The 27,498-nt window shown below is 38.6% G+C and overlaps 1 protein-coding gene across 1 annotated transcript; it reads right to left on the minus strand.

Moving 5' to 3' along the window:
- Window positions 1–22,437: 22,437 nt before the first annotated feature.
- FZD10 (frizzled class receptor 10) lies at window positions 22,438–27,171 on the minus strand. Its single transcript, XM_075167112.1, has one exon. The coding sequence runs from the start codon at window positions 24,476–24,478 to the stop codon at window positions 22,721–22,723; it is 1,758 nt and encodes a 585-aa protein (XP_075023213.1). The 5' UTR covers window positions 24,479–27,171; the 3' UTR covers window positions 22,438–22,720.
- Between the last annotated feature and the right edge of the window lie 327 nt (window positions 27,172–27,498).

Consider the following 27,498-nt stretch of genomic DNA (forward strand, 5'->3'; position numbering starts at 1 on the left):
AACAAAAAACGAACCTTGCTTCTACTTTTTCCTCAGTTACTATTTTTAAACCAGAAAATGTCACAGTTCTGATTTGGGACACAACCAAAATAAAGCACGGGCTCCGGAGAAAAGAATAAAGGGGCCAAGAATAAGCAGGAATGAGAATTTCTTCGATTTGTTCTAACAGGACACCGAACCACAGGCTACAGTATGCGGAGGCGAAAAAAAAAGAAAGCCTTGTTTGAAGAACTTGCAAGTAACTCAAGAGCTGCTGTTCCCTTCCCCTCAATCAAGTGACTGTATCATCAAAGGACTTTTTGCATCCATAGCATCCAACAAAGTAACTTGAAACTCTCAGGAATTTAGATAGCATCCTCTTCTTAGATTTTGAATGGGGCCTGTTGGATGTGATACTAAGCTTTGTTCCCTGTTAAGCTAAAGATCTTTTTCTCTGTGTAAGTGCGTGTGCGTGAGACAGAGTGGCTGTGTCAGAACGGATGATCTCAGCTTCTTGAGTGGCTTTAATTGTATAGGCTAATCATCCCATACAGGCTGATTTAATTTATTCTGTCTGTGACACAGTAAGCCTCTATGTAGCTCAAACAATACAAGAATAAATAAACCCAAATATTAATCATTCCTAGCATTGTAACTGTTGAGTGTTGCAGGGGAGCTACGTGAAAATGCTGACGAGCAATGCAGGGAGGGTTGGAAAGAGACGTATGTCACTTCTCTGTGCTAAATTATTTTGGACAAAGGAACATTTAATCTTTAGAGCTCATATATCTGAAAAGCATCTGATTCATATTTGAAATGGGATGGACTGGACAGGCGCTCAGTACTTTCAGAATATTTTCCAAGGAGAGAATAATCCTGTCCCGGTTTCAGAGTATGATCAGAAAACCTAAGATTAATTCCCCTGGGGACTCAGACTTCCTGTATCAGAGTGGGTAAGTCATTAATTACTTTCCAAGTACTTTACAGTGTTACAAGCAGAAAACCTTTTGAACCTCTGCTCTCAGAACGGTCCATTCACTTATTCTTTCACCCAGGCTTCATGTGTGAAATACATGTTTGTGCATGACAGCAAGGACTTTTTGGCAGGTATATAACACATACCTTAATATGTAACTTGCTGACTATTATTAGAATGATTTAGGAAACAGATTAATCAAAACAGTTTAAAGTGATGTTTGCCAATAAGGATCAGAAGCCTGTTAAACAATCCATACAAACACAACCATTTTGAGCCTCTGCCATTTACCGCCTGGCTCCACCTCCAGACTCCCCTCCTCTCCAAACACTCGTAGAAACTTGATCTCCCTCCTCTCAGGCGTAACCCATATGTGCAGCTTCTCTTCCTGGGCAGCAGGAGGAGGTAGGGTTCAAATACATTTGTCTTCAGTGGTATCCCACTGTACTTATGGTTTGCTTGCTTGCACTTGTCTCTCTAGACGTACGGCTGAGCAAAGACTGTTCTACCTTGGTGCAGGCAGTGGAGGTTAATACAACTTCTTCCACAAACACAAACATATTTTACCTGTAAATACTTGTAACTCCCCTGTCTCCAGCAGAATTGCATGAAAAGAGAGCGATCTCAAAAGCAAAGCTTGAGAGTTCATATTGTGGTAACTCTAGGATTTTCTAACTTTTTCTGATTTTAACTCAGAGGTTGAATTAATAGAATTTCTTTGCATTAATAACCTCATTTTAACTAAAGGAAAAATTGAAATGAAATCACATGTGCTTAATCATGTTAGTATTTAAATTGTTTTAATTAGATTTTGAAGTTCATGTATAACTTAGGTGAAAGGGATAAAAAGATGGCCATGTCTCCATTTTTTGTGGGTTTGCTTCTTCTAATTCTTTAACTTAGACCATGGTGAGGCTAGCACAGAAGCAGGTGTGTTTACATTGTAACAGCTGGTCTTTAGTAATAATGCTGACTTCAGAGTTAATAAGAGCTTGGAATTTAATGAATATTGAGAAGTACAGATAAATTATCAAACTACTGTAGACATCTACAATATCTGTCCCTTACTTTTTTGTTTGTTATCCTTCTTGATTTTTTTCTCCTGATGTTAATGCTCTCATAGGAAAAAAAGGCAAAAACAAAACCCCAAAACTTACAGTTTTCTGTCTTGCGTTTTGCTCTTTTTTTCCAGAATGAATTAAAAGCAAGCCCTGTGCCTGTCTCCACATTGCCTCCCACGGTCACCAGGGACAATACCTCTAGGTAAAAACAACTTCAACCCTTGCAATACCTCCAGCAATCCTCCCACTACCTAACCAAGCCATGCCTTAAATCCTTTTCCATAATACACCTTATTTTCTCTCATTGCCTTTATGATTCCCCACAACAGCTTTCTCCCACATTCCTCAGCTACCTTTGTTTGCCCTCTTGGATGAGCAAGAAATAGGAAAAGCTTTGACAAGCATGAATCTACATTTGCACTGGTTAACCAACTGGTACGTATGTACTGCTAGGCCATGAGATATGCCTGCACTACCAGGCTGCCTAAACCGAGCGTACGAGAGCAGAGCCTTCCCTGCCTTCTGCTCTCTGCTGAACTCCTCAAACATACAGGAATTTAAGTTCTTCAGATCTCCACCCTTCTTTTAAGTTTAATGAAAATTAGCTGATAGGATGAACAGTATAACTTAGTATAATGAGTTAAAAATGGGTCTGAAACCCCATCTCCAGTTTTGTCTACCCTTTAACACTTACAATTAGAATGGCCGACTTCTTCCCATATAATAGCTTTTCTGTCTCTTCGATGTACTTACACGGTCTTCACTACCATAGTAATAGGATCCTCATGTCCTTTAATGAATGTGATTCCCCCTGTCTTCCTCCAATGAAGATGAACAGTACTGTCATCCCAATTTTAAATGCAGGAATTGGGCCAGAGAGAGACTACAGCCTTAGCTTAAAAAGTAAGGTCTAAGCAAAGGGGCATATGGATTGCAACACACAGCACTATAGCATTTCATTGTGTGTAAAACCTTAAAAACCTGTCTTGTGCTGCAGTTCCCCTCAGCAACCACCATCTCAAAAAGAACATCACTTTCTGCTGCGCCAAATTCATGCTGAAGAGCAAATGCAGAGCAAAACTCTAAAGGTAATCAGATCAGGTCCTGGTTTTGGTTTCTTGCTCCCCTTCTCACTCTCTTTTCTTTCCTGTTCCATTTCTGTATTTTTCTGCTCTTTTCTCTATTTTTCCCCTTCTCTTATTAAACCAGTCATTAAAAAGAGGCATTTCCCATCCATAGCACTTGAGAAAGAGCTTGTTTCAATAGAGGTTGACTCAGAGCTTTCCAGCCCACATGTGTGGCTCCACAAAGGCAGGAAATACTTCCTATTAGTTGTTTTCTTAAATTGTTTTACGCTCATAGTGGCTCACCCTTGACTATGGAGTTCTTTATTCAGAATGCTTAGCCTTCCACCTTAAAAGGCTGTTATTGACCATGCTCTGTAAAAAGTTTATACCTTGAAAAACAAAAAAGGCATCCAATTTTGATTAAGTAAGTGAAGGCTTTCATTGTACTCCACAAGCTTCTGATGCACCTGACTGTTATTACAGATATAGATAAGTAAACAAAATATCTTTCTTCTGTTAAAGAGGTTTAGCTGTGTAATCAAAAGTAATTCATTACCTGTTTAGCCTTGGTACTGGCTAACAAGAGGCAGATTCCACGCCCTAGTGGAAGAAAGATCAAAGGCTCTTTTGGCATTAATGAATGCTAAGCAAAAACCCCAAATATTTAATCAAGAGGGAACAATACCTTAAGACTCATGCAGCTGTGAGCATTTTTACAAATTTTCATAGTTTATACTTGAATCATATCTAAGGGCTTATTACCATATAGATGAACAGGATTAAAGTCAGGTGACAAAGGGTGGGATTTTCAAAGTGTTTTTAAAACTGCCATAGAGTTGAATGGGGCCTAGGTTGGGACAATAGGGGAAGAGCTATTACAGGCTGTCACTTCTGAAAAAGCATTTAATGTGATGGAGTGTGATTATGACTCAGAAACACAACAAATGCTTTAGAGGGAGGCAAAAAGAAAAGAATGCACCTGACTGGTTTTGTAAGGTTGCTTAAAAGTGATACAATAATTCTTTCCCAACCAAACTGGCAATCAGCTGATATCCTGAAGCAGAAGATTTGATTACCCAGCTTACCAAACACAATGCCAGTTGTCACACAATTACCCTAAATAATTATAATAATATATTATTTTTATTGCAGTTATGCTAGGGAGCTTTGGTGATGGATCAGAATCCACTTTGCAATGCCCCGACACATACAAAAGAACAGGGGGTTCTTTCCCCAGAGAGTGTATGGAAGATGATGGGCAGGAAAAACATGTGGAATCTGGCCACTGATATTGGTCAGCATAACAGGAAGCAATCATGTTACACCAGATGTTTAACCAATGCTATTTTTGTATAGACATCACAGCAGAGTAGACATTTTAAAAGGTATTACAGGGATTACAATGCAATTACTTAGGAGATGTGTGAGAGGTGCTCCACCTATACGCAGAGGTAATACAAAAAAAGCAAAGGGGCTTAACTGAAAAATAATAATTAAGTGATAAAGGTGACATCAAAAGGAGTAGTTGTGGATATGACACCTAGCTAGTGTGTGAAACATGTTAGGTAATGAAATCCACAAAAAGCCTGGTAAGTATTTGAAGTGGTGGAGAAGGGGCATCTTGTAAAGGCAAGCCACAAACAGCTCATGCCACAACACAATCCAACCAAGAAATCAGGAAGATAATCTCTGCAGTAATGTGTTGATGATAAAAATGAGATAAGATGGAATTCATTGGTATGGGCAGAAAGAGGTTGTACCTACTAAGATACAAGATGAGGAATCTGCATTTCATGTATATAGGGAAGAAAAGAAGGATTTTAGATGTGTTTTGCAAGCAGGAAATTAAGCCTTTCCACACAGCTTGGATCTGATGATCTACGGAGAAAAAAACAAGGCGAAAATAGAGTTCAGGTTGTACACCCAAATGTTGGTGAGGATGACAAAAAGAAAGGAAGCACCAAAGTTTATAGGCAAACTGTTGTCAGAAAGCAGTGTTGAGATTTTAACTTGGATAGGAGGGGAGTTTCCTTTGTAAGAGCTAAAAAGAAAAACAAACCAGAAATTAGCATTCCGATTTAAAAAAAAAAAAACACCAAAACAAAACAAAATGAAGCCAATACTCCAGTTTAAAAAAAAAAAAAAGGAGGAAATTAAATCAGTTAACTCATAATTTCTGTTTTGGCCACCCTGCCTAAGTAATGTCAGAGTTGTGATCTTTTTGTCCATCACAGGACAATTGTTTACGCCTGTGCAAAATCATTAATTGCAAAAGAACCTTTCAAGTGTTGATGAGATCAGTGTAATACAGGGCTGTTACTAAAAGTATGATCTTGCATATGAGGCTTTAATTACAGTGATGATGTACAAAATGGAGAGAATCCTGCTTAGCTCTTACAGTCCAAGTTGAATGTGGAGGACTGGCAGTTCAAAAAGCATTATTTAACTGTGCAACTGATGCATTTACTGTGGAAATCAACGAGCCAGAAAAAAAGCAGAAGATTCTATGCAATTTGTAAGTGTCTACTTTCAAAGTAAACCACATGAAAAATTCATTTAAATATTTTGGTGTAAAATGTTCAGGTGATGAAAATTGGGGAATCTCCTACAAAATCAATGAAGCTTTGCATCAGTTGAATATGCTTTGGTTCCTCTTTAACTTTTTTTTTTTTAAAATAACTTTTTGTTTTTATTTTTGAAAACCAGTATTATTTATGTGGACTATATAATGCTACATTAATTGAGAAATCATCTGGCAGATGAAATTTTAATGTGGATAAAACCAACAAAAAGTGAACTGCTAGAAGAATCTCATTTACCAAATACTTATGTGAAGTACTCAGCTTCTTAGAACAGAACATAGATGATGTTGAGTATTTTTATTATTCGTTATTAAGAATGAAGAGACATTGCTCTCAATCCATCCAAGCCCAAAAGGAATCTATGTCGTACAGAAAGTGAATAGAAAAAAATAAGTGATATTGCCTAGAATGAGGTCAATGTTCATTCGTGGAGATCCAGAAAATGCACTTTGCAGCACATAATTCTGTGCAGGAAATGATCTATAAAATTGCAGAAGCAGAAAAAAATCTCACAGAAGACAGAACATGTGCCAAGGTTTCACCAGTACTTTCAGTATCTGTAGGATTGTACACAGAGTTCAAAATTTTCAAAGAAAAGAAATGTAAACATTCTTTTTGCATCTACAAATGCTTGCATCGGAATTCGTAATTGGGGCAATTACCAACTAAATTACCTGCCTGCATATGTAACTAGGTAAGCTGCGTACTTCAATTTGCATTTTTGTGGTACCAACAGCCTTCAGCCTTTGTAATTGTGTCCTGTACTTTCACTGAGATCTAGTAATTAAATCAAAGGACAGAAGGCCTAGAGGTTTCTGGATCCTTATATAGGCTGAATCACCTGTTGATTCTGTTGTGTTACATGGTAACCCGAGTAGGCAGTTAAATGGAATTAGTCATTCTCACTTGGGAACTAGTCATCTGCAGAAACAGATATTGCCATGTTTACATATATCAGAAAGGATGGAATTCTGAAGATTTCTACTGTAGGACAAAACTTAGTACTGACCCGGGATCTCTGCCCCTCTCTATTAAATTCTAGATCATCTGAGTTTAAAAACAACAGATTATACCTGCAAAATACCTCTTTTTAATCCAAAGATAAACAGATCAATTGTTTAGTTTCATAGTGGTAAAAATATCAGTATTTGTTTCCAACAGTTTTTTCTTTCTCATAGGAGCTTGTTACTAGAAAAGAGCATCTGAATCACCAAGTCCAGGATCCCTCAGTCAGAGACAACCATTCAATAGATGCTTATCCAAAAGGGTCCACAAAATTGCTTCTCCCTACCTTTCACAGACACTTCCCACCATCACATACTGAAGTTTAGGCCTGAAGTAAAAGACTGAGGGACACAGTAATAATTACTATTAGAAAGAGGATAGAAAACATGAAGTATATTACCAGTGATTTATGCCTCTGCTAAGCACTGTGTTTGTTAGATGACTCCAGTAAGTGTGTGTTGCACACTACAGAAGAGAAAAACAATCTAAAAAACTCAGTGATCTCTGCCAGTCTGACCTGAGAGAAAATTCCTTCTTTCCTGACCCCAAATCAGGCAATCAGCCTAACTCTGGGTGTGTGAGCAAGACTCATGAGCCAGGCATTTGTAAGAGTTTAATACCACTTGCCAAATCCACCCTCAAGCTGTGGCCAACCTCCAGTGCTTCAGAGAAAGATAGAAAAGGGGGTTTAGAAGCACGATGCAAAAAGAAATTTTGGGCTTTCCATAGAGCTCTGTTGTGGTGAACCAGAGAGAAAAAAAAAAGTAAAAAATAGAGTTCACATTGTACACCCTGAGGATGACAATATTTCCACTCCATTCCGTTTTCAGAAAAAGAAAGAAAGGAACAGAGCTTTTAGGCAAACTGTTATCAGAAAGACGTGATGAGATTTTAGTTTGGATAGAAGGGGAATTTCTTTTGTAAGAGCTAAGCCCCCACCCCCCACCCCCAATTAGCAAAACAACAAAATTTAACAACAGCCCAAATTAAAAAGTAGTAATAACCAAATAATGTGTTTTTTATTGAGTTTTGATTACCCCTGAGGAAAAAAAGTAGTCAAATTATGCATCAAAATGGAAAACATCCCTTCTGTCTCTTACAGTTAGCTAGTGAGAATCCATACACCATGGTGTTTGTAAAAAATAAACATGAAATGAAGCAAAGTTCAAGCAGCTTTTCAAATCCATTGGGGATAGCTGTAAATCAAATACTCATGACTTAAAACACCGGGTAAAATACCTCCCTCAAGATTCCCTCCTAAACTATGATCTCTTCCACGCACTTACTGAGCTCATTTCATTTTACCTCTTCTTTAGCTTCAGAGCTTCACAAAACAATGCCTGCTTTTTAACAGCATCTAACTAGGAAAAGAAGTTAAGAGAAAAGTCACATACATAGTTTATGAGAGTACTTTCAAAGGCCATTCTCAGCTATCATAGAATGCATCTATGTACCTTGTTGAAGCTGATGGGACTACTTCTCAATGATACTGCTATCAGAATCTGTCCCATCAAGTTGAAAATGTATGATCATTCTGCATGGTCCATTATTGATTAAAGCTTTGCCAAGAGCTGACTGGCCTTGATTTACTCAAGCTGATATATTTAATCTCAAAAACTGGGTATTCAAAGTAGAAATCTGCACTCACTTCTGATAAATGATACGGCCCACCTAAAACTGGAATTGCTCTTTTAAAGCCTGTAGCTCACCAGAGGAACCCTTTAGCAGTTGAGTTCCTAGTTTAGCTAGGAATCCAGCCTTGTGTCTTCTGTGGCACTCTCCTTTTTTTTAACGTGTTCATTTTTTAGTAAGGCACAATGTACTGGAAAAAGAAAAGGCAGACAAGTGGAGTGTTACTGAACAAATGCTGATTCCACAGGAATTGATTTCAATGGCTTCAAGTCACATATTCTTCTGAGCACGATGTAACAGGATCGGCATGAACGTCAACTCAGCATAGGAGATAGACCAGCTGAAGCCCATGTTTCTTCAGCAATAATATGCCTATTTCTTTTGGTTTTGCTCATCTTGTATCATGTACTTGTAGCCTGGCTTTTATCCTACCTGCATATATATTATGGTCAGTTGTTAATAGATAAGAATATTGATTACGGCTGATACTGATTTAATCAGTGTTTGGTAACTTCACGAATTTGGTCATTATGTATACAGCAGTGCAATGATGAACAGACCAGTTATTATTCTGGAGGAAAGGCAACAGAAAGTGGGAGGCTGTTTCAGCCAGCATGGAAAGATAGCACAGAAGTCGTGAGTGGGTGAAGGAAACCAAAGCTTGGGTGGAGCAAAAAGAAAGGGGTAGGGTGTGAATTGAGATGATGGTGAAGCTGCAGGCAAGGGTGACACATTCTGTACAGTTATTACAATGCTTTTAATTATCTCTCATGCCTAACATTCCATTAGCACCATGCTGCCATGGGTGGAGACTGATGGGTGGAAAGGGGCATCGTTCCCCTCCTACCCTTATGCAATTCAAACCACAGTGATAACCGGTAAATCCCTAGAGATAGGGTCCTTTTACTTATTCATTCCTCCTAAATATAAGTTGAGCATTCTCTAGGTGTTCTACATTTCCTGTGTCCGTGAATGTTATTCATCTGCTGAAGCCAAAGTATAATAGACATACCGATTTTTGCAGTTATTAAGATCACTGAGGCCAGTCTTTCTTGTCCATACTATGCTCTCCGAGGGTGTGTGGCCTAATTAATAGGTGGAGCAGTTTAAAGGAAAAATAGAAACATAGGCCATTTTTTCCTTTTCCTCACTGACAAAATTCCTAACTGACAGGAAAAGATGCTTTTCCAGTAATTGCATCACCCCTGTTTCTGATTGGCACAAAGCATAGTGACCAATCCCAGACTGTGCCAGGATCATGAACAAAGAAAACTTAGTTTAAAAGAAACCTTCAAATAACCTACAGCATTTTTACAGGCACTGCAATAAAATAAACTGTGGTCACATAATTTTCAACATGTTTTAAAGATTCCTATTTGGGGAACATGAGCTAGAATAGAATTTATAAACTTGTTTTATAACTTATTCTTTTCTTTACGAGAATGATTCACTGTGCTGATGGGGTCAGCTGCATCAAATCTCTTTTGTAGTTACCTGACTTTTTGGAGCTGGACAGAGCATAGACTCTATTGCAGCAGATCTCAGCTACTATCTTCACTGCCTGTGAAATGGCTCTGAAAAGAAGATGTCCTCTTCTTTAGATGAAGACTACTTGTTTTTCACCACTTTTTCTGTGAAAATTTCAGAGAATGCTTGATTCCTGTCTGTGGTGACAACCATGATAGGTCCAGCCTTCTCCAATATTTTGGAAATAATCCTACATCTTTTCTTTCACACCCTTTTTCAGAAATGTTCTACAACCTTTTTCCGAAGGGAGGGCGGGATACTTTGCCTGTCTTTTTGCAGTTCTGAACTTGGTTCTAGAGGTACTGTCATACCTATATATACAAAATGAACTAATGAAAACTGTAAGTCTTAAATTCCTGAGGGAGATTTCTGAGATAATCTGTGGAAAATGCAGATGAATCAAACTTCTCCAGCAAAAAGGAGTGACTGTAATGAAGAAGCTCTTGACTATACAGGAACTATACACTAGCAGAATAAATCATCAATAATCAAAGGTTATAATGCAACATCTAAAGCTGAGGTGCAATAATTATTCCACGAAGTGCTAACCTGGGGATGCTAATGCAGTACGTTGCAATCATATTGTGACAGGAAGAACTATTTGCTATCTCTATTGCCCATGATACAAAGTTTTGATTGCTCCCAGAACCTCATCATAGATATTATTTTATGAACGATTATAAAATAAGAAAATAAAATTTTAGACACCCAGTAACATATTTTATAAAATATGAGAATTCAGTAAGTCACAGGCATTCACATACCTTCAATATACCAAGCTCCACTCTTTTCCAACCTTCTACCATTCAAACTCCCCTTCAAAAGCCATATCCCTTCTCTTGCTCTGCCTTAGCTTCCCTCCTACATTTTAGACTGGTAATTCAAGGTTTTGTTCTCACTGAATTTATGAAGATGAAAGAGCCAGCACAGAGGCAAGATATCAGTCTTGCCCTTATACAAAAAAGCTGGTTCTTCATTACCCACAGGAATCCAGGAGGATATGGGAGCCCCGCCAAGATATCAGCTTGCCCCATGAGAGACAACAAGTCTAGTGGCTTCATGAATTTTCTGGAACCAGGAGCACACTGGCCAGATATCATCAGTCAGCTCTAACTTGTTCCTGAAAGGCAGGGACACTCTGCTCCTGCTGTGTTCCCAAAGCACCTCTTCCACAGCACCTGTGGGAACCACTGCTTCATGCAGATGTAAGATATTATTGATGCTGTATCTAAAAACTGTGGCTCCCAGCTCAGCTGGCTGGGGGTAATTTACCCCTCCATCCCTGTGTGAGTCAGCTGCTCTGCAGTGCCTGCAGCGATTCAGCTGTGCCTCCCTTCTAACATGTTCGTACCTTGCTACCTGGGAACGACTTGTCTACACTCTGTTGCGTTTCAGCTCACTATCTGTAATAGGATGATATAGCTTTGGTGTTAATATTTATATTAACAAACATTATAGTTTGAGGTGATCAGATATTACAGTAACTGAAGCCATACAAAGATCTAAGGTAGCAGACTCAAATTCATGAAATCCTGAGCATTTATTTTAGTTACTGCTTTATGGTTTTGGGCCCTAGTCAAGGGCCCAGCTTGTTATGTTCTGCACTATAGAGTGCCACAATATATTTTAGGGGATTACTTTACTGTCACTTTTACTGTACTAGCATTTATTTTTCATCAGAGGTCTGAGATATACCAGTAACACATTAATCATGTGTCACTCATCCCATGGGAAACACAGAAAACAAGTAGAAACCAACCATTCCTTTCCTAACATGAACTGCTCTCATTAACTTGGGAATTTGCTTTGCTGATTGCTTTTGTTGTTTTCAGAAATTACTTCTGCAAATAATCAGAGTGAAAAGGAGATAATTTAGGGAGGTCGTCTTTGTGAAAAAAGGAAAAGAAAAAACTCACTACATAGTTTCTTGAAGTGCTGCTTGTACATTTAAAGTACAATTCCAAAAAACTTAAACCTGCCTTAAAATATGATTTTCTGATTTGAAATATCAACATACTCAATATTCTCATGGTGAGAATTTTATGTATTGTCAGATTGCGATGATAGAAAGGGATATTTTGTCATACACATTTACTAAACTACTCACAGACTACAACTATTTGAGAACCATATGTTTTTGAACGGATATAATGAAAAAAACAAGTCATGAATCACTCATTGTAGTGACCTAGGGTTATTAGCAAAACCGTATCATGAATTGTAGTCTTCTACATCAGTCACAAGCTGATTCTGTACTTGTTAAAATCAGTTGCAAAGCTTGCACTGGATCAGTGCTTTAAAAAGACTACTTTAGGAAAAATATACAATGGTAGAGCCCCTGCAGTTTTGGTTTGGTTTTGTTTTGTTTGTTGTTTTTTTTTTTCAGTGCCCTGGCATGTGGAAGGAATAGATTTCATTTACTGAAATTTTGCCTTTTGGTGTGTGTATGAAACAAGAGGTTGAGCTCCAGACTAGACAGATCCCTCTCCCATCAGTGACAGAAACAAATGTGCATTTCAAAGGAACCTCCCTGCAAGTCCAAGAAACTTTTTGTTATGTAAATGAAACTAACTTGTTTGTTTTTGTTGATGTTTTTAAATGCCAAGTTGTAGATATGTCTGTTGTGTTAAACACATCAAACAAGGAACCAGAACGTCAGTCTCCTGCATTCTGAGTTCTGCTGTAGACATGGATAGTTTGCTTAAGGTTGCATTTCAAACAGCAGCTCTTTGATGCTTTAAATACCCAGATGAACAGTGATCATTAACACAAGAAGGTGGGAACATGCAGTCAAATGGAGATTACTTGCAGGAGAGGGACATTAACAGGGGCTGCCAAACTGAAACAGCTTCTACCTCAAAATTACTTCAAACTAGTACAGAAGTATACACAAAACCAAAAACTGTCACTGCCAGTGTTGATACTTAAAACCTCCACTGCTACTGTGAGTGATAAACGGGAAAAAAAAAGTTCTGGTTCTTTTCAATCTGGAAACAGGAATTCTTCCATGGACATAGACTGTGGATTAGGTACTATAGGATTCACCATAGGATCGGAAATCACAGGACGTGAGCTGTGTTCCTGACTGGCGTTAAGGTGAGTCTGGGCATGTCTACGTTGCACAATGGAGATCTTCAATCTCAAGGTTGCAGTGCAGAGATGAAAGCTGCAAACCCATGTCACAACATTTCAACAAGTTTCACAAAAAGGTCACTATGACATTTTCAGCTCTTTTTTGAGCCTTATGACTCCCAAGTTCAAAAGAAAACCATTAGTTTGCCTTCTGGGCTCCAGAGACACATGGAAGTTTCCTCAGGCAGAGATCTGAGTGCAGAATTTGTACAATGGAAATAGAAGCTTGAATTCTCAAAATAACTTCTCAATTATTGCTTTCAGAATTTTGTTTTTCTAGGAAACACATAACATTTATAGATAAATTGAATCTGCTTTTTTATCAGAGAGTATATGATCCACCAAGTACTCACTCTGGCTGTGATTCTGCTTTGGTGTTATTTCTGTCATGCCTGAAACCCTGTGGATGATGGCAGTCTGAGGAAGGGAAAATAAACTCACAATTGTTCCATTTCATCATATTTCTAATATGTGCATACACAGAAGAGGGCGGCTTCTGATTATCAAGGGCTGAAATAAACAAACACTTGGACCCAGTCCAGTCATTCTTAGGTTGATCTCCACTTTATTCTTTAAATGTGGCAATCCCCCAATCTCATTGGTGTTTCCTGTACTACTTAATAAAAGCAGAATCTGGTTCATTAAGTACCTTCTTCAGAGGTCACTAACCATCAACAGTCCATCTGAAGCCAAATTTGGATGTTAAAAAAAGGAGTAAAGAACATATCTTTTTCTGCCTTTAAAATTTTGGTTTTATCATATCCTGCAAATGAAGGGCTTTGAGTAATTTTCAAAACTGATCAAAGAGCTGCATAATACACTCCTTCACAGTCCAAACTATGTGGGCTCTAAGGGTGCAAATTTCAAAGCAACATGCAGGAGAACCTGTTGCCCCAGATAAATTAATTAACAAAACCAGTAATGGCTGGAGTTCTGAATTTGATTATTCTTCAAACCTTCTCTTGTCACTGCATTGTAATTTATTTCAAAAAACCATATATAGGCAACTTCAGTTCATCAAAATATGTAACACTGTAATACTTTCCCTTCTAATTGTGTAAAATACTGTGCATAAAATTAGATAATCAGATTCCACTGTAAAGAGTGCTACACTTGTACACAATATACTTGTACAGGGAATCATGGAATCAAAATCCGTGAATGTCATTTCTGTATCTGTGAGGAGGGTAGTGGTTCAGAGCAGTACAATGGAAACCAAAGCTCCTGGGAACCAGATTATATTAACGCGCAAAAACCAAGCAGTTGAGTTTGTGTATCTCTAGCTTTAGGACTTACATAATGACAACTCCCCTGAGGCAGTTTGTGCCTTCCTTCCTCCTCTCCCATGGTTCCATTCTCAGTATCTTTAGCCTACTTACTACCTATGCTCAATTTTCTTTCTCCTTTCTTTTTTGGAGAAATTCACAATTTGCAAAGTTTTAACTCACTCCATATAGATACACTCAGTCAGTGTTTACTTTATTGTGAAATTTGCTATCAAAGACAACCCTACAGCATTCAAGATTCAGAAGTCTCTTTCACACAATTCTCCTTCTTAGGTATACAAAGGAGGTTCTTGAAGAGCTATTACAGAGTGTGAAAAGAAACATAAAATTTGTTCCTACCTCAGCTGCAAGACTGAAACAAAGCAAAAAATACTGCCCAGGACTGCAACTACGTCTTTGTAAGACACTTCCCAAATATTGTGTGGCAATATAGTTTGCACTATCTATGGATGGTGTTATAAGTAGCAGTCAGCACATTCAAAAGTTTTGGATATGTGTTTCAGTGAAGATTTCAAGCACTTCAGTACTGCTCCAGGCTAGCTAAGCTGAAAGTCAGCTGAAACACAGGCTCACCCTTGCTAATTAAATTTTCTGGATGATTCTTTGGTTATGATTGGCCTAGAACTTACAAAATATATCTACTGCTCTGTCCCATGCCACCTGGAATTCAGAAGAGCTGAGATGTACAGATATAAAAGAGCACAGAGGAAAGGGCAAGCTACGTTTCAGATAGTCCCCAAAAAACACTGGCTTGAGCTGACTTTAAGTTGTAGGAGAAGGTTTTTGTCTGTCCCTTCTTAGCCATGACAGTGTTTGTAGCAGCCACTCTTGTGCAAATTAACTTTACTGTTATCATAAAGAAGGCATACGCTTAGATAATTTGGGAGCTGTGTTTGTGAATAAAAATCCAAACTCGGCAGTAGTGCTGTTGCATAAAGGGGCTGTACCTATTACCTTAAATTGTCATAAAGATACCGTAGAATGGTACTATTGCATTATGCTTATGGTCCTCACATTATGCTTCAATTCAATTGCCAAAATTTCTAAGAGGGAGATTACTAAAAACACCTTAAACGTTTTGCAAGCTCAAAACTATCTAAAGTGAGACTTGATCTTCCAAACCCCACGATTCAGATTTACCCTACTTGGTCCAGTGCGCTGTCCTTAAAATTACCTTTATACTTATCACCATGCCTACACTGGGAATTGCATCAACTTAATTAAATAGTTTTTTTAATCTGGTTTCAAATTGATCAAGTTAAGTTAGCATAAAAATCATATGTAGACATGTAGCTTAGTTTTTATTCTCTACTAATTGTCAGTGAATAACTTATGAAAATGTTATCAACATGTCTTATGTCAAACACGAAAGGCTTATTGAAGAAACTAAAAGGCTGCATTAAGATTTATGCAAAAGGATGTGAAGTCTAGGGAAACTGTCATATCTCATTACTAAAATCAGTACCCTAAAGAACAAAAAAGGTTCTTTTATGTAATTTAAAAAAGAAAAAAGATGACAGAATTCAAAAAAACCCCAATACCTACATTAATTAAAAAGCCTAAAACCTCAGTAGAAATCTGTCCTTTCTTTAAAAATCAATTTACAAGACAAAATGCTGACAATATGAAATAAAAATATTTTGACGAGATTCACTAAACTCTTAAAAAGAAGAAAAATGGTATAACTTAAAGAATATCAAAAGGTCCAGATTTCAATACCATGACTTCTAATGTTATCAAATTATTGTAGTGATCATAGTCCAGCTTTGAAGTTTGTTTAAAGTTAAAGAACCATGAAGGTCAAAATCAGCCTCATCATTGCTATTTGTAATGTAGTTGTAAGTGCTATAGCTGTGAGAAACTAAGAATATAAGAAAGATAGCTGAAGGCAGATATAATGTTTCTATTAGACCAGCTGGGTATAACTGGGAAAAACTTGCAAGTTTTGAGACATACAAACCTCTCCTCAGGCTAAAAGCTTTTGAGTGCAAGGTGGGGTTTTTTTTTCCTGTTTTATCAATTGATCAAATGTTCTTTCTCCCTTTCCTGTTTACTATTTCACACAGATAGATATTAGTCTCAGATAAAGGAAATATAAAATAACAAATATACAAGAGAGAATCAAACAATGTTTGTCTTCAACAAAAGAATGTTTTCAAGTTTAAGGCACCTGCTCAGAACTGGCAGTCTTTTCTTAACAGTCTCCTGTGTTCATCAGCACCTTTGGTAGCTCAGAACTTTGAACCTCTGTTTCTTACCACAGTCCTTATCCAAAAAGAAAGATAAAACACAAGTTTTTGAAATATCTTTTCGTTTATGTTGAACAAAAAAGCTCAAAGCAGTCATAGCTACTGGCCAGAAAAGCTGTGTGTGGGCAGATTAGAGACTAAAAGGATGGGATCACTTGAGAGGAGGGTAAGAAAAGCAAGTCACATGCAGATGATGAAAGACTGACCAGCAGTGGAAGAGAGGGGAAGGGGAACAGAAGTGCTGATCAGTGAAGAAAGGAAAGAAGGAGCACATTGTGGGCTCAACTCAAAATGTTGCTGTACATCATTAGCTCCCATGGATACTATAGGTCTAAGGCCCTTGGAAAAGGTAGACTCATGAACAAAGATGTAAATCGACTGAAGAATTTTTGATGGGCTATCTTGCCAGCAGGAAATACACATTTATTAATATTGAGCATTTTGTGATAAATATAAGTGCAGTGTTCTCAAAAAGCCTAAATAAACTAAAAAAAAAAAAAAAAAAAAAGAATTTCCACTCCATTCCAACATTATCAACATCCAATATTTCTGAATTTCATTTTGAAATGACACTTGGTTTTGCAACATACTATACTTTGTCCATTCTAACATAGTAGCACATTTTGAAAATAATTTCACTCACTGATTTTTTTTTTCCATATCATGAATTTGTCATATCAGGACTTCCAAAAAAATGCTCTGATGTGGGGAAAAAAAAAGTAAAAAATAATTACTTTTCCTGTAGCACATGCTTTCCCTGAGATAGGAAGTCTGATTCAAAGCATACACTGAAATTAGTTGGACACCCATTGATTTCAGTGGAACAGATCTATGAGGAGATCTTGAAGAATAGAAGGAAGAAACTAGTGACAACAAATTGAAGGAATTCCTTTTTAAACAATGCCTTACAAATATACACAATGATCACTCAGTCCTGCCTTTGATGTACAACTCCCCAAAGCTTTAACTTTGCTACTACAGGAAAAGCAGAATTGAGCTCCCAAACCAGAATCACATCTGTTCTCAGACACACTGGACTTAACTAAAGAGATACCGCTGACTGCAGTGTGTATTTGCATATAGATTGGCAAGTCCATACCAAGGTCCTGCATATACAATATTAAATAATCAGTGGAGACTCATTTCTGTGATTTGTCATGTGGCCCTTCCTGAAGTCAAAGCCTTGTTTTGTGCTATTTTCTAGAAATATCCATTACATTTCACAAGCAAGAAAAAGCTTTTTGGAACAGTATTTATTAAGCTAAAATCTGATCTACCAAACCAGGACCTGTTTGTATCACAAACCTGATCATATGTCTTTTCTGGATAAAGATGTAAAGATACAGAAAGCTCAAGCTGAACAGATTCATGGCAATACATACTACTGTTTGGACAGAAAAATGAAACCAGGTTAATATTGGCACCCAGGCTGATTTTAACTTGTAGCTCATTGAAAATAAAGCTTTTGTAATGGGAATGTTGATACAACCTTAACTGTAACAGCACAAACACTGCTACTGAAATACAGTTTTGAGTAAGCTCCATCAAGGAGTGTTTTGTAAATGAATAATGACTTTGCTTAAAGCCAATCAACATCAAGTGTGTTAAAAAAGATGAAATAGTGCTGGAAGGCAGTGGGAGGTAGAGGAGCCTCAAAGTGCAAACAGGTGCTGATCTCCCTTCAGGGGGGATTGAGTGGCACAGACCTTACAGGCCTGTCACTTCTGATCAAAGCAAGCTCCAAGACCACATAATCACCATCACCCACCTTTTAAAGGATGCCCTGATTTATCATCTGTCAGTGTTAATAACTTGGCTACTCTATCTAAAATACTTAAGAACATTACACAAGGATAACATTTCAAATTTTTTTAAAGAAATGTGTAAATGTTTTAAACTAAAATACACTGAAGTTCCTCCTTTGAGGCCATCTGTTGTTGGAGACCACCTGTCATCAAAAGACCACCTGAGCACATAATATCCCATCATTACAGAACTATCCCCTTGAAGCCATGGATTTTAAGTGTTAGAATAAGAAGGGTGTATGTTACAGACATTGTTGTTACTGGGCTTTTCATATCGTCTGAAGCCATGGGATGACAGCCATATGTGAATAATGGCTTCATAATAACATACATATGAAATGCTACTTTGGGAAAAATCTGATAAGAGATCTGAACATTCCTTGACTGAGCTCCTCACATCCTTTTAACCATGGTGCTTGCACTGTACTGTTCAAAGGTACGTCATATCTAAAACTAAACCTTGAAACTACTGAGTTTAATTTTATTTCTATTTATAATAAGCATTGGCGCATCTCACTAAGAAACAAGACCAGTATTATTGTAAATAGAATTTTGTCGGTTTTTTTTCTGAATCCCATTTTTCCCTGCTGATCTCATACTCTTACCTCATTAATCTCTCTTTCGTAAACAGACGTACTCTACCAAGCTACCCTTGCCAAAAAAAAGAAACTTTCTGCCTTTCTTCTACCTGGCCCTAAAATACGAATCTCTACCTGAATGTTGAGACATAATCTGCATCGTCACAACTTACGCAGTTTGAGATATGGATACTCTCATGGATAATCTACAGCTCCGATGCGAGTGAACAGAGCACTTGTACACAAGCCTGGCAAACATCTGATTCCTGATTTACAGTGTATGTATACACTAACAGAATGAATTTTTTGGAGATATTTTTATCTGATAAATGCCACTGGACTGTGATAAAATATCCTTTCCAGAAGGACATTCTGGACTTGCATTCCTTCCTCAACAAGTTTGCTATGGAGTGACTGCATTGTTACCATATCCACATATAGATACTTTTCTTAAAAACCTACTGATAAGCAAATACCCAATAGGTCTTGACAGTACCTAGAGAAAAATCCTATAAAATTCAACACATAAAAATACGAACATGATTTTACTAAAATATAAAATTACTGTGAAAAGAAAAGAAGTTTAATGTAGAATATTTTTGTGATTTTTCTTAAATACTTTTTGGTATAATAATAATAATAATGTGCAGACTTCTTAGACAAGAATAAAATCCTCTGTTAAATTATTCATAATGTTATATTAAATCACTGAAATGTTGTGAAAATAAGTATATCACTTTCCCTTAACAGTTGTAAGCTTCCAATTCCTTAAGTAGCAACTCAACTTCAATATTAAACTGTTAAGATTGTTAGGAGTTATGGGACAGTAAGAAGTACAATTTCTGAATTAATTAATTTTTAAGATGTCCTTAAAGACAATTTTTATACTTTGCTGCATTTACAGTACATTAGTCCTGATGCAATGAAATCAGCCTTATTATATACTTGAAGAATCTAGTTTGTTTACCAGTAAAAAAAAATTAAAAAATAAAAAAAATCCTGAATAACTGCAAAGCTGAAATAAAATCTAAATTCTTAGTTTACAGTTTAGCAAGAATCTATCTGTAACATGATGCATCTAGCCAAGCATTCAAATTTGGCATTTTCATAGAAGAACTTGCAGTTCTGCTCTGGTGACAAGGAACAGCCTAAGCTGACAACTGATTAAACTCAGAATGGCAGCAGGAATTCAGCCACTGCTGAACATCTATCTTCATTTTTTTTCTCTTCCGGAATCCTAGTAGCAGGCTGTAAAATACACGATTAACAATGAAAGCAAGTAATTTTCTATAGTCTACAAAAATAGTGAGATGTTTATTTGAGTGGCTAATGTATTTTAGAGTGAAGCCTGAAACCATTCTCTAAGCAAATCTGTGTCTAGTAAAACCAGCACTAACCTTCACGTCAGAGATGAAATTTGAGTGAAGCAGATACGTTACTCGCAAGGTGACACGCATAATAACAAAACACACATTTGAAGGATTCCTGTGGCAATTTGTCATACACAGAGTATTTAAAAACTTTGTATTTCTTGGGATCTAATGTAATTGATCTTAACTAGAACATATACAGATGCAAAGACATTTATTCAGTAGTTTCAGAAGTGGATTTGTTTAGTGCAAAGTCCTACTTTGGCTCCAGCAGAATTAACTTCCAGGGCGTCTAAAAGCTGTGTATCAAACAGTGGCACATAGGCACAAAGGAGGAAAAATATATTTCCTCTTCCCCAAAAGATAAATTGTGTACTGAAAGCTGCTTTGCATATGTGCATTTTAGTCATGAAGATTATTAATAATACCTGCAATATCATTTTTGTCATTCCAGTTCCTAGTCATTGCTAGAAACATTTTAAAAGACTACACGAAGACAAAAATTCACCTGTAGTACTGCACAGATAAATTGAAAAACCAGGCCACTAAAAAAGATCCTTTTGCTATAAAGTTCCTAGCCACAAGATGACTGTCACAGGGATCCTCACTCTACCGAAGTCCATTAAGACCTCTCTTCTTTCTATGATGAGATACCTGATAAAGGGTTTTCTAGAACAGCCTGTGTGAGAAAGTGAGGTTATGTTACTATTGCACCAGGTTATGTTACTATTGCACACAGCCTGTTAGTTAACTGCATGGAAAACTTCAGGTTCATACAAAATCATGCTCCACTAAAAACTTCTAAAAAAGTATTTACAATTTTAACTTTACCAGATAGCTTTCCTAAAGCAGTATTCAAATTCTGTATTTATATTTCCCCTCTTCTTTCTCCTGATCTTCCCGAGGTCTCTTCCCAAATAATAGATACTTTCAGCAGTGTTAGAAAGGAAGAAAAATCCCTGAAGCGACTGAATTGTATTCAAACTGTGCTGAAGTGGGCCAGCTATCTTTAACATGCTGAACATAGCCTATGCAAATTTTAAAGGGGTGTTAACCAAGGATCATTGTTGTAATCTCAGTGCTTTGTAAACATGGTATTACTCTACATCACTGCAGCTTTTTTACATCACTAAAGCTTCTTCCCATTCAGTTTTCTCAGTTGCAGAGGTTCACAGATGCAACTTCAAAATCCACTTATTTAACTCCAACTTGCAATTTCTTTTGAGTAAATTATTGTTCTATCTGCTTATACTTGCAGGCGAGTATAACAACAACTATTACATTCAAAGTGTGCTTTTATCAAATAATTGAAAGAACAAGTTTATTAACCACAAAGCACATCAGAGAAAGTTTAGAACACACAAAATTATCAAACTAAAGAACATATTTTATTTTTAATAAAATAGTGGAGCATGAAAAATAATTGTATATTACAAATATATACAGCACAAAACTGTGCACCCCCAGCACAGTAAAGAGCATCACTCTATACAAAGCTTCCCTTTGCAGAATCTAGTGCTTCTTGATCTATTCAGTGAGAATTTGTTTAACAATGGAAAGAGTCAATAAGCCCTTTGGGTCTCTTTGAATTGATCCCCCCCCCCTTTTTTTTTGCACAAATCAGTCCAAACGTGTATAACATTGGCTTGATTTCCATTAAAAAGCCACAAAATGTAACACTAAAGGGTTTCTGAGGACTAGACCTCTTAGTTCTTTTGTTAAGAGATTTCTTTTGTTGTCTTTATGTACAGCAAAATACTTGTTTCTCTTTTCATGTCATGGTAAGAAAAAAAATGTATTGCACATTATTCTTATTCACAAAGTTTGTGTCTGGTGCAGGAAGTTTCTCTTTTAGTGAAAGAATATTGGTGAGCATTATAGATTGAACCTATTTTTAGGCACTCCAAACCCACTAGGCTGAGATGAGTTGTAAAGGATTTCTCTCTTTTTTTTTCTTTTTTTCTTTTTTTTTAAAGTTAGCACGGAAGTTCCTTTCACAGATAGCATACTTACTGAGGATAGGGCTCTTTGGGACCTTAGTTTCCCTAAAGAGACAATGCTCACTTGGGCACTTTCAAAATAAAATAATTGCTCCATAAAACTTGACTATACCTTATTACTCAGAAACTTGCAGGAAATCCAGCTCAGCTACATGAAAAACTTAAATAGAGTGTTGGGTTTTTTAAAAAAAAAAAAAAAAAAAAAAATCTGAGGGCTGGATGAAGTACTTAACTACAAATTAGTAACAGAAGAGACTGTTTTAATTCACAATATTTCTTTCACTGAAAACTTTTCCATAAGTACATTTACCTTCAGTTTTTCACCAGGTCCTGAATTCAGCGTGATACATTTTTTACCTTGAGATATTAAACTGTTCTCTGACAAAAAAAAGCACCATTTTTTAATTTCTGACTGCTACTGTGGACATTTTTAAGTCTGTAAGGTGAGATATAGTCTTTTCTAAAACCTGGTCACACACAAGTGGGTGGTTGTAATGTCGATTCATATTTTGCAAGGTGAGTTTTCTGTGGATGTTGAGGTTTTTTGTAGATTCCGCTACTTGTAATAACACTTGCAGGTTTTCTCCTACTTCTCTTCTTTAATCTTCGACTACAAACATTTTGCCAGGACTGAAGAGTCTTGGAAGTCCAGATCCACATACCACTAGTAATGCCCACAACTAATAACATAAAAATTTTGACCATAAAAATTTCTACTGCTGGAATAGAGTTATTCATCATGCAGTCTAAATTTTTAGTCTGATTGTTCATCTTGCATTTCTGTTGAGTTGCCACAATTTTCCAATAATCCATATTAAGTCTTTCATAAAAATAGCAAGCTATCACACAAGTTGCAGGCACTGTATACAAGACTGAGAAGACACCAATCCTGACCATAAGTTTCTCCAACTTGTCAGTATTTTCTCCACCTGTTTTCATCACCCTTCTGATATGAAAAAGGGCCACAAAACCAGAAAGAATAAAAGAAGTGCCAATGATTAGATAACAAGCCAAAGGAATGAGTACAAACCCCGTCAAGGCATTCACATCCATGCTTCCAACATAGCACAACCCTGTCAGCTCATCTCCAGCCACCCTTCTCATAACTAGGATCATTATGGTCTTCACAGCTGGAATGGCCCATGCTGCCAAATGAAAGTAGCTACTGTTTGCTTCAATTGCTTCATGCCCCCATTTTTTTCCAGCTGCTAGAAACCAAGTTAAAGTCAAGATTACCCACCACAAGGAACTTGCCATACCAAAGTAATACAGAACCAGGAACACAATGGTGCAGCCAGTGCTCTCCAGTCCTTCCTGGATGACATAGAGTTGGCCGCTGTCCCTATCACAGGCAATACTTTCAGCACCTGAAAAGAGGCGAATAATGTACCCCACTGAGTAGACACAGTAGCACATGGAGAGGAAGATAATGGGCCTCTCGGGGTACTTGAAACGCTGAGGATCTATCAGAAAAGTGAGTACAGTAAAAGCACTGGAGAAGAAGCACAGAATGGACCAGATGGCAATCCAAATGACAGCAAATTGTTTGTCATCCTTGCTCCAGTAAACATCAACCCCCGGAGTGCAGAGCGGCGCGCAGGAAGCACTCTTTTCCACGTGGTGGAACTTGCCAGGATTTTCACAGGAGGTTCTGCTGAGGCTGTCCTTATGCTGCTGCAGATCGTGGCCACTGCTGGGCCTCTGTGGACGGAACATGGGTGGCAGCATGCTGGATCCTCTGGGTGGCTCATCCGATCCGTTGTTGGGGGCTTCCATGCACAGGTAATTGGGGTCATTCTTGTTGGGCAGTTTACTGCAGTCTAAGGAGTCTGGCCATTTAAAATTGAACTGCTCCATAATAGGAGAGCATTTCAGCCTCGCCTGCTCGCACATAACCCTGCAGGCTGGGATTGGTGTAGAAACCTGCTCCGTGCACATAGGGGCATAGAGGGAGCAAAGGAAAAATTTCAGATGGCTGTGGCAACCGTACTCCACCAAGGGGGCAAACTCGTGCAGCTGAATGGCAGCTTCCCTTTGGTTTTCATGTCCCATCAGGTTAGGCATCCTCGTCATATTGTACCCGATATCCTTGCACATGGGGATTTCTATCGGCTGGCACCTCCCGTCACCGGGGCGGTCAATGTCTATGGAGCTTATCCCCGTGCAGCAGCGGGTCAGCCAGCAGAGCACCAGGAGAGCCTGCATCAAGTTCCTCGTCGCTGGCCCCATTGTGGCGGCCGCAGCGGCGCAGGCAGCCACGCGTGCGGCCGGAGCGCGGCTCCCTCCCGCGGGCGCCTGGCGCCGGGGCGTGCGGGGCGGGGAGCGAGGGGGAGGCGGCAGTCACTTCAGCGGCCGCACGGCTCCTGCCTGCGACAGCATCGCCCCCGACCTTCGCGAGGGAGCTCGGCGGCGGGAGACGGCGGCACGCAGGTCAGCATAGCCCGGGCCGCGGCCGCGGGCAGCGCCCGCGCCGCTCAGCGCCCCGCGCCGCTCAGCATCGGCCCCGCCGGCCTTGCAGGGAGGTGGGCCGGCAACTCCGCAAACAACCAGGGAAAGAAGAAGTACCCCCAATCCACAGATGCGCAGAACTTACTGCGGGGAGCCCGGCAACTTTCTTTTCCCCGGGCTTCCACTTTTGCGATCCGTCTTCCCACCACCCTTCCTCCTCCCCGCTGCCGCTTCCTCGAAGCGCAGGCAGAGCGATGCCGGAATAGTTTGGGTCTGGGCAGATCCGAGCGGTCACTGCTTCAACTTGCACATGTCCCGGGCGGCGGGTTCCTCCAGGGATTTTCCTCTTCCTAGAACGGGTCACAGCTCCGTACTTTCTTGCCGAGAGGTGGGGATTGGTTTATCCGAGTGTAGAATAAAGAAGGAGGAGGAGGAAATATCTAAGCCATTGAAGAGGGGGGCCTGAAAAATCCCCCCCCACCCCTCGCCGCCCTCTGGTCTGGGTTTGCAATAGGTCGGCTCTTCTGCGCTTTGCAGAGCAGGGCTGGCTCGTGTGTGTGTGTTGTCTGTGTGCCTGCTCCGCTCCCCCCGCATTAGCAGGAACTCCTGGGGCTGGAGCAGCTGGGGTTTTTAGGGGGCGGTTGAGTCCAAGGATAAAATAAAAAAAAAAAAACAAAAAAACAACAAAAACCTGTGCAGGATCCGCCTTGCATACGACATCCACTTTGCATGAGAAAGGTGAAGCTGACACGGTGATTACTTTCCAATCACTCGGAACGCCTTGAAACCTCCTTAAGGACCCCTACAGGTTTTCCTTGATCAGCACAGATTAGAAAAAGCCCCATTTGTTTCTCTCTCCTTCTGTCTTTCCTTCCTTTCTCCTTTCCCTCCCGTTGCCCTCCCTTGAAAGTTTAACAAGATCTTTTCTCTAGAAGGCGTCAGCCTAACCTCCCTCGCTCAGGTAGGAAGCCAGGGAGAGCGAGTGCTTCAGACTTCGTGTCTTCTAATCAGAGGGTTGAAGGTGGTGCCTCCTTGACTGCCTTTATTGGAGGGGGGGCAATGCTTTAGCAGGGAGGATGTGGGGAGGAGGATGCATTTTATGGCGAGTGCTATAAACTCTTCGCTGCCAGGGTCATAAAATATGGTTGCTTTCAGCCTGGAATCTCAGCTGTTTTCAAATGTTGTGCTTTGTCTCGAATTCCTAAATGAACAGGACAGGCAGGATTGCTGAAAAAGTACCTGATTATGTTTTTAATCACAGTATGGCATCACTCGAAAAGTAGCTTGCTTTTTTTTTTTTTTTCTCTTCTTTTTTCTTTTCCTTAAATAAGAAACCTAAGAGGACTAGAAACATACCCTTGGGAAAGTTACTTCCATCCACTATAGAAAAGATACTTACAGATTTTGGAGACGGAGATCATTCTAAAGTGAGTTGTGTTTACTTTTTAAGTTAAGCTTTGAGATTTATTTTGCTTATTGGTCTATCAGAGCTAGAAGGAGGAAGTTAAATCCCAAGCCAAACTATAATTCACAATTTTACAGACTGAAAAGGAGCACTGTGATCAGAAGTCAAAAGATTAGCTCTACTTTTTTTTCCCCCTCCTTTGAGCTTAGTTTTAACAAACATTAATGAAGAAGGAAAATCTCTCTTTCTCTTCATTCATGCTCACCCACACAAACCAGGCTCCTCTCCATTAGTGCCTGTTTCTTATCGAAATGAACACGGATTCTCCTGAAAACTACCAAATCCCGCAGGGTCAGAGTTAATACCCCACCAGGCTCTAGAAAGGAAACTGTTGGCTTCCTCAATTGTGATAAGGGTGAAATGGATCCAAGCAAGGACAACAAACCAGGGCTAATGTTTGTCTTTGAAAACCCTGAAGATGTGGCTAGTTTTTGCCTAGAAGTAAAAGCCATCACAAAAACGTTTTAAAACAATAGTCCTTCTTCTTGTGGCTTTCCAGTGGATCGAGGGGATTATACTTATAAAGTGTTGGTCTTAGGGACCAACCTTTCCTTGGGCACTTTTAGATTCCTTAGGGAATGTTACAAAAGCAGCCAGTATTATATGCAAAAAAAGCTTTATTTATTTTAGTGTGTCTCTGTGCATGTATGTGTGTGAGAGAGAGTGTGTGTTGGGTATTTCCATTCTTCATTAATCTAAGCCTGTTTTCTTAGTATTTGTATGCATCCTGATTCTTCTTCTAGAGAGCTCAGCTGGGGGTAGTAGGGAAGTGTGGGGAAAGCTTTCACAAGGGACAAGTAAATTCTACTTTAAAAAGTAGAATTTAAATAATAATAAAAAGTAGAATTTAAATAATGTGTAAGATGAACATATTCAATATTTGTTTTGTTCAACTTGACTGTTTGGGAGCTTGTGTTTATTTTTTTTTTTCAACACGTATTTTTGAAAAGCATATTATATCACCATTCACATTAATCTAGAAAAAATACATGAAATAAAACATGGCCTATTTTCTTCTATAGCACTGATAGCAACCTTTTTCTCCTAAGAGGTAAAAAGAAATACAAATGAAAGTGAGAAAAAAAAGGGGGGGAACCCGCAACCTTTGCAGTTGTGTCTCTCTTAATTGATCTTTTATGTGCCAATTTAAATCAGCCTTGTTTTTCTAGCCATTATTTTAGCCAATTCATCCCGCTTTAGATCATTGATTTTACTTTCTATATTTTTAAAGAATTATCTAGGGGTATCTCCCATTCAACGAGCTTGAGTCAGTGAAACTAACAAATAGAACATTATTATAGAAAAATGAGAGCGCTGAGAAATCAGCAACTGGAAG

Source organism: Calonectris borealis, chromosome 18 (assembly GCF_964195595.1).
Source record: "Calonectris borealis chromosome 18, bCalBor7.hap1.2, whole genome shotgun sequence".
Taxonomy (NCBI): Eukaryota; Metazoa; Chordata; class Aves; order Procellariiformes; family Procellariidae; genus Calonectris; species Calonectris borealis.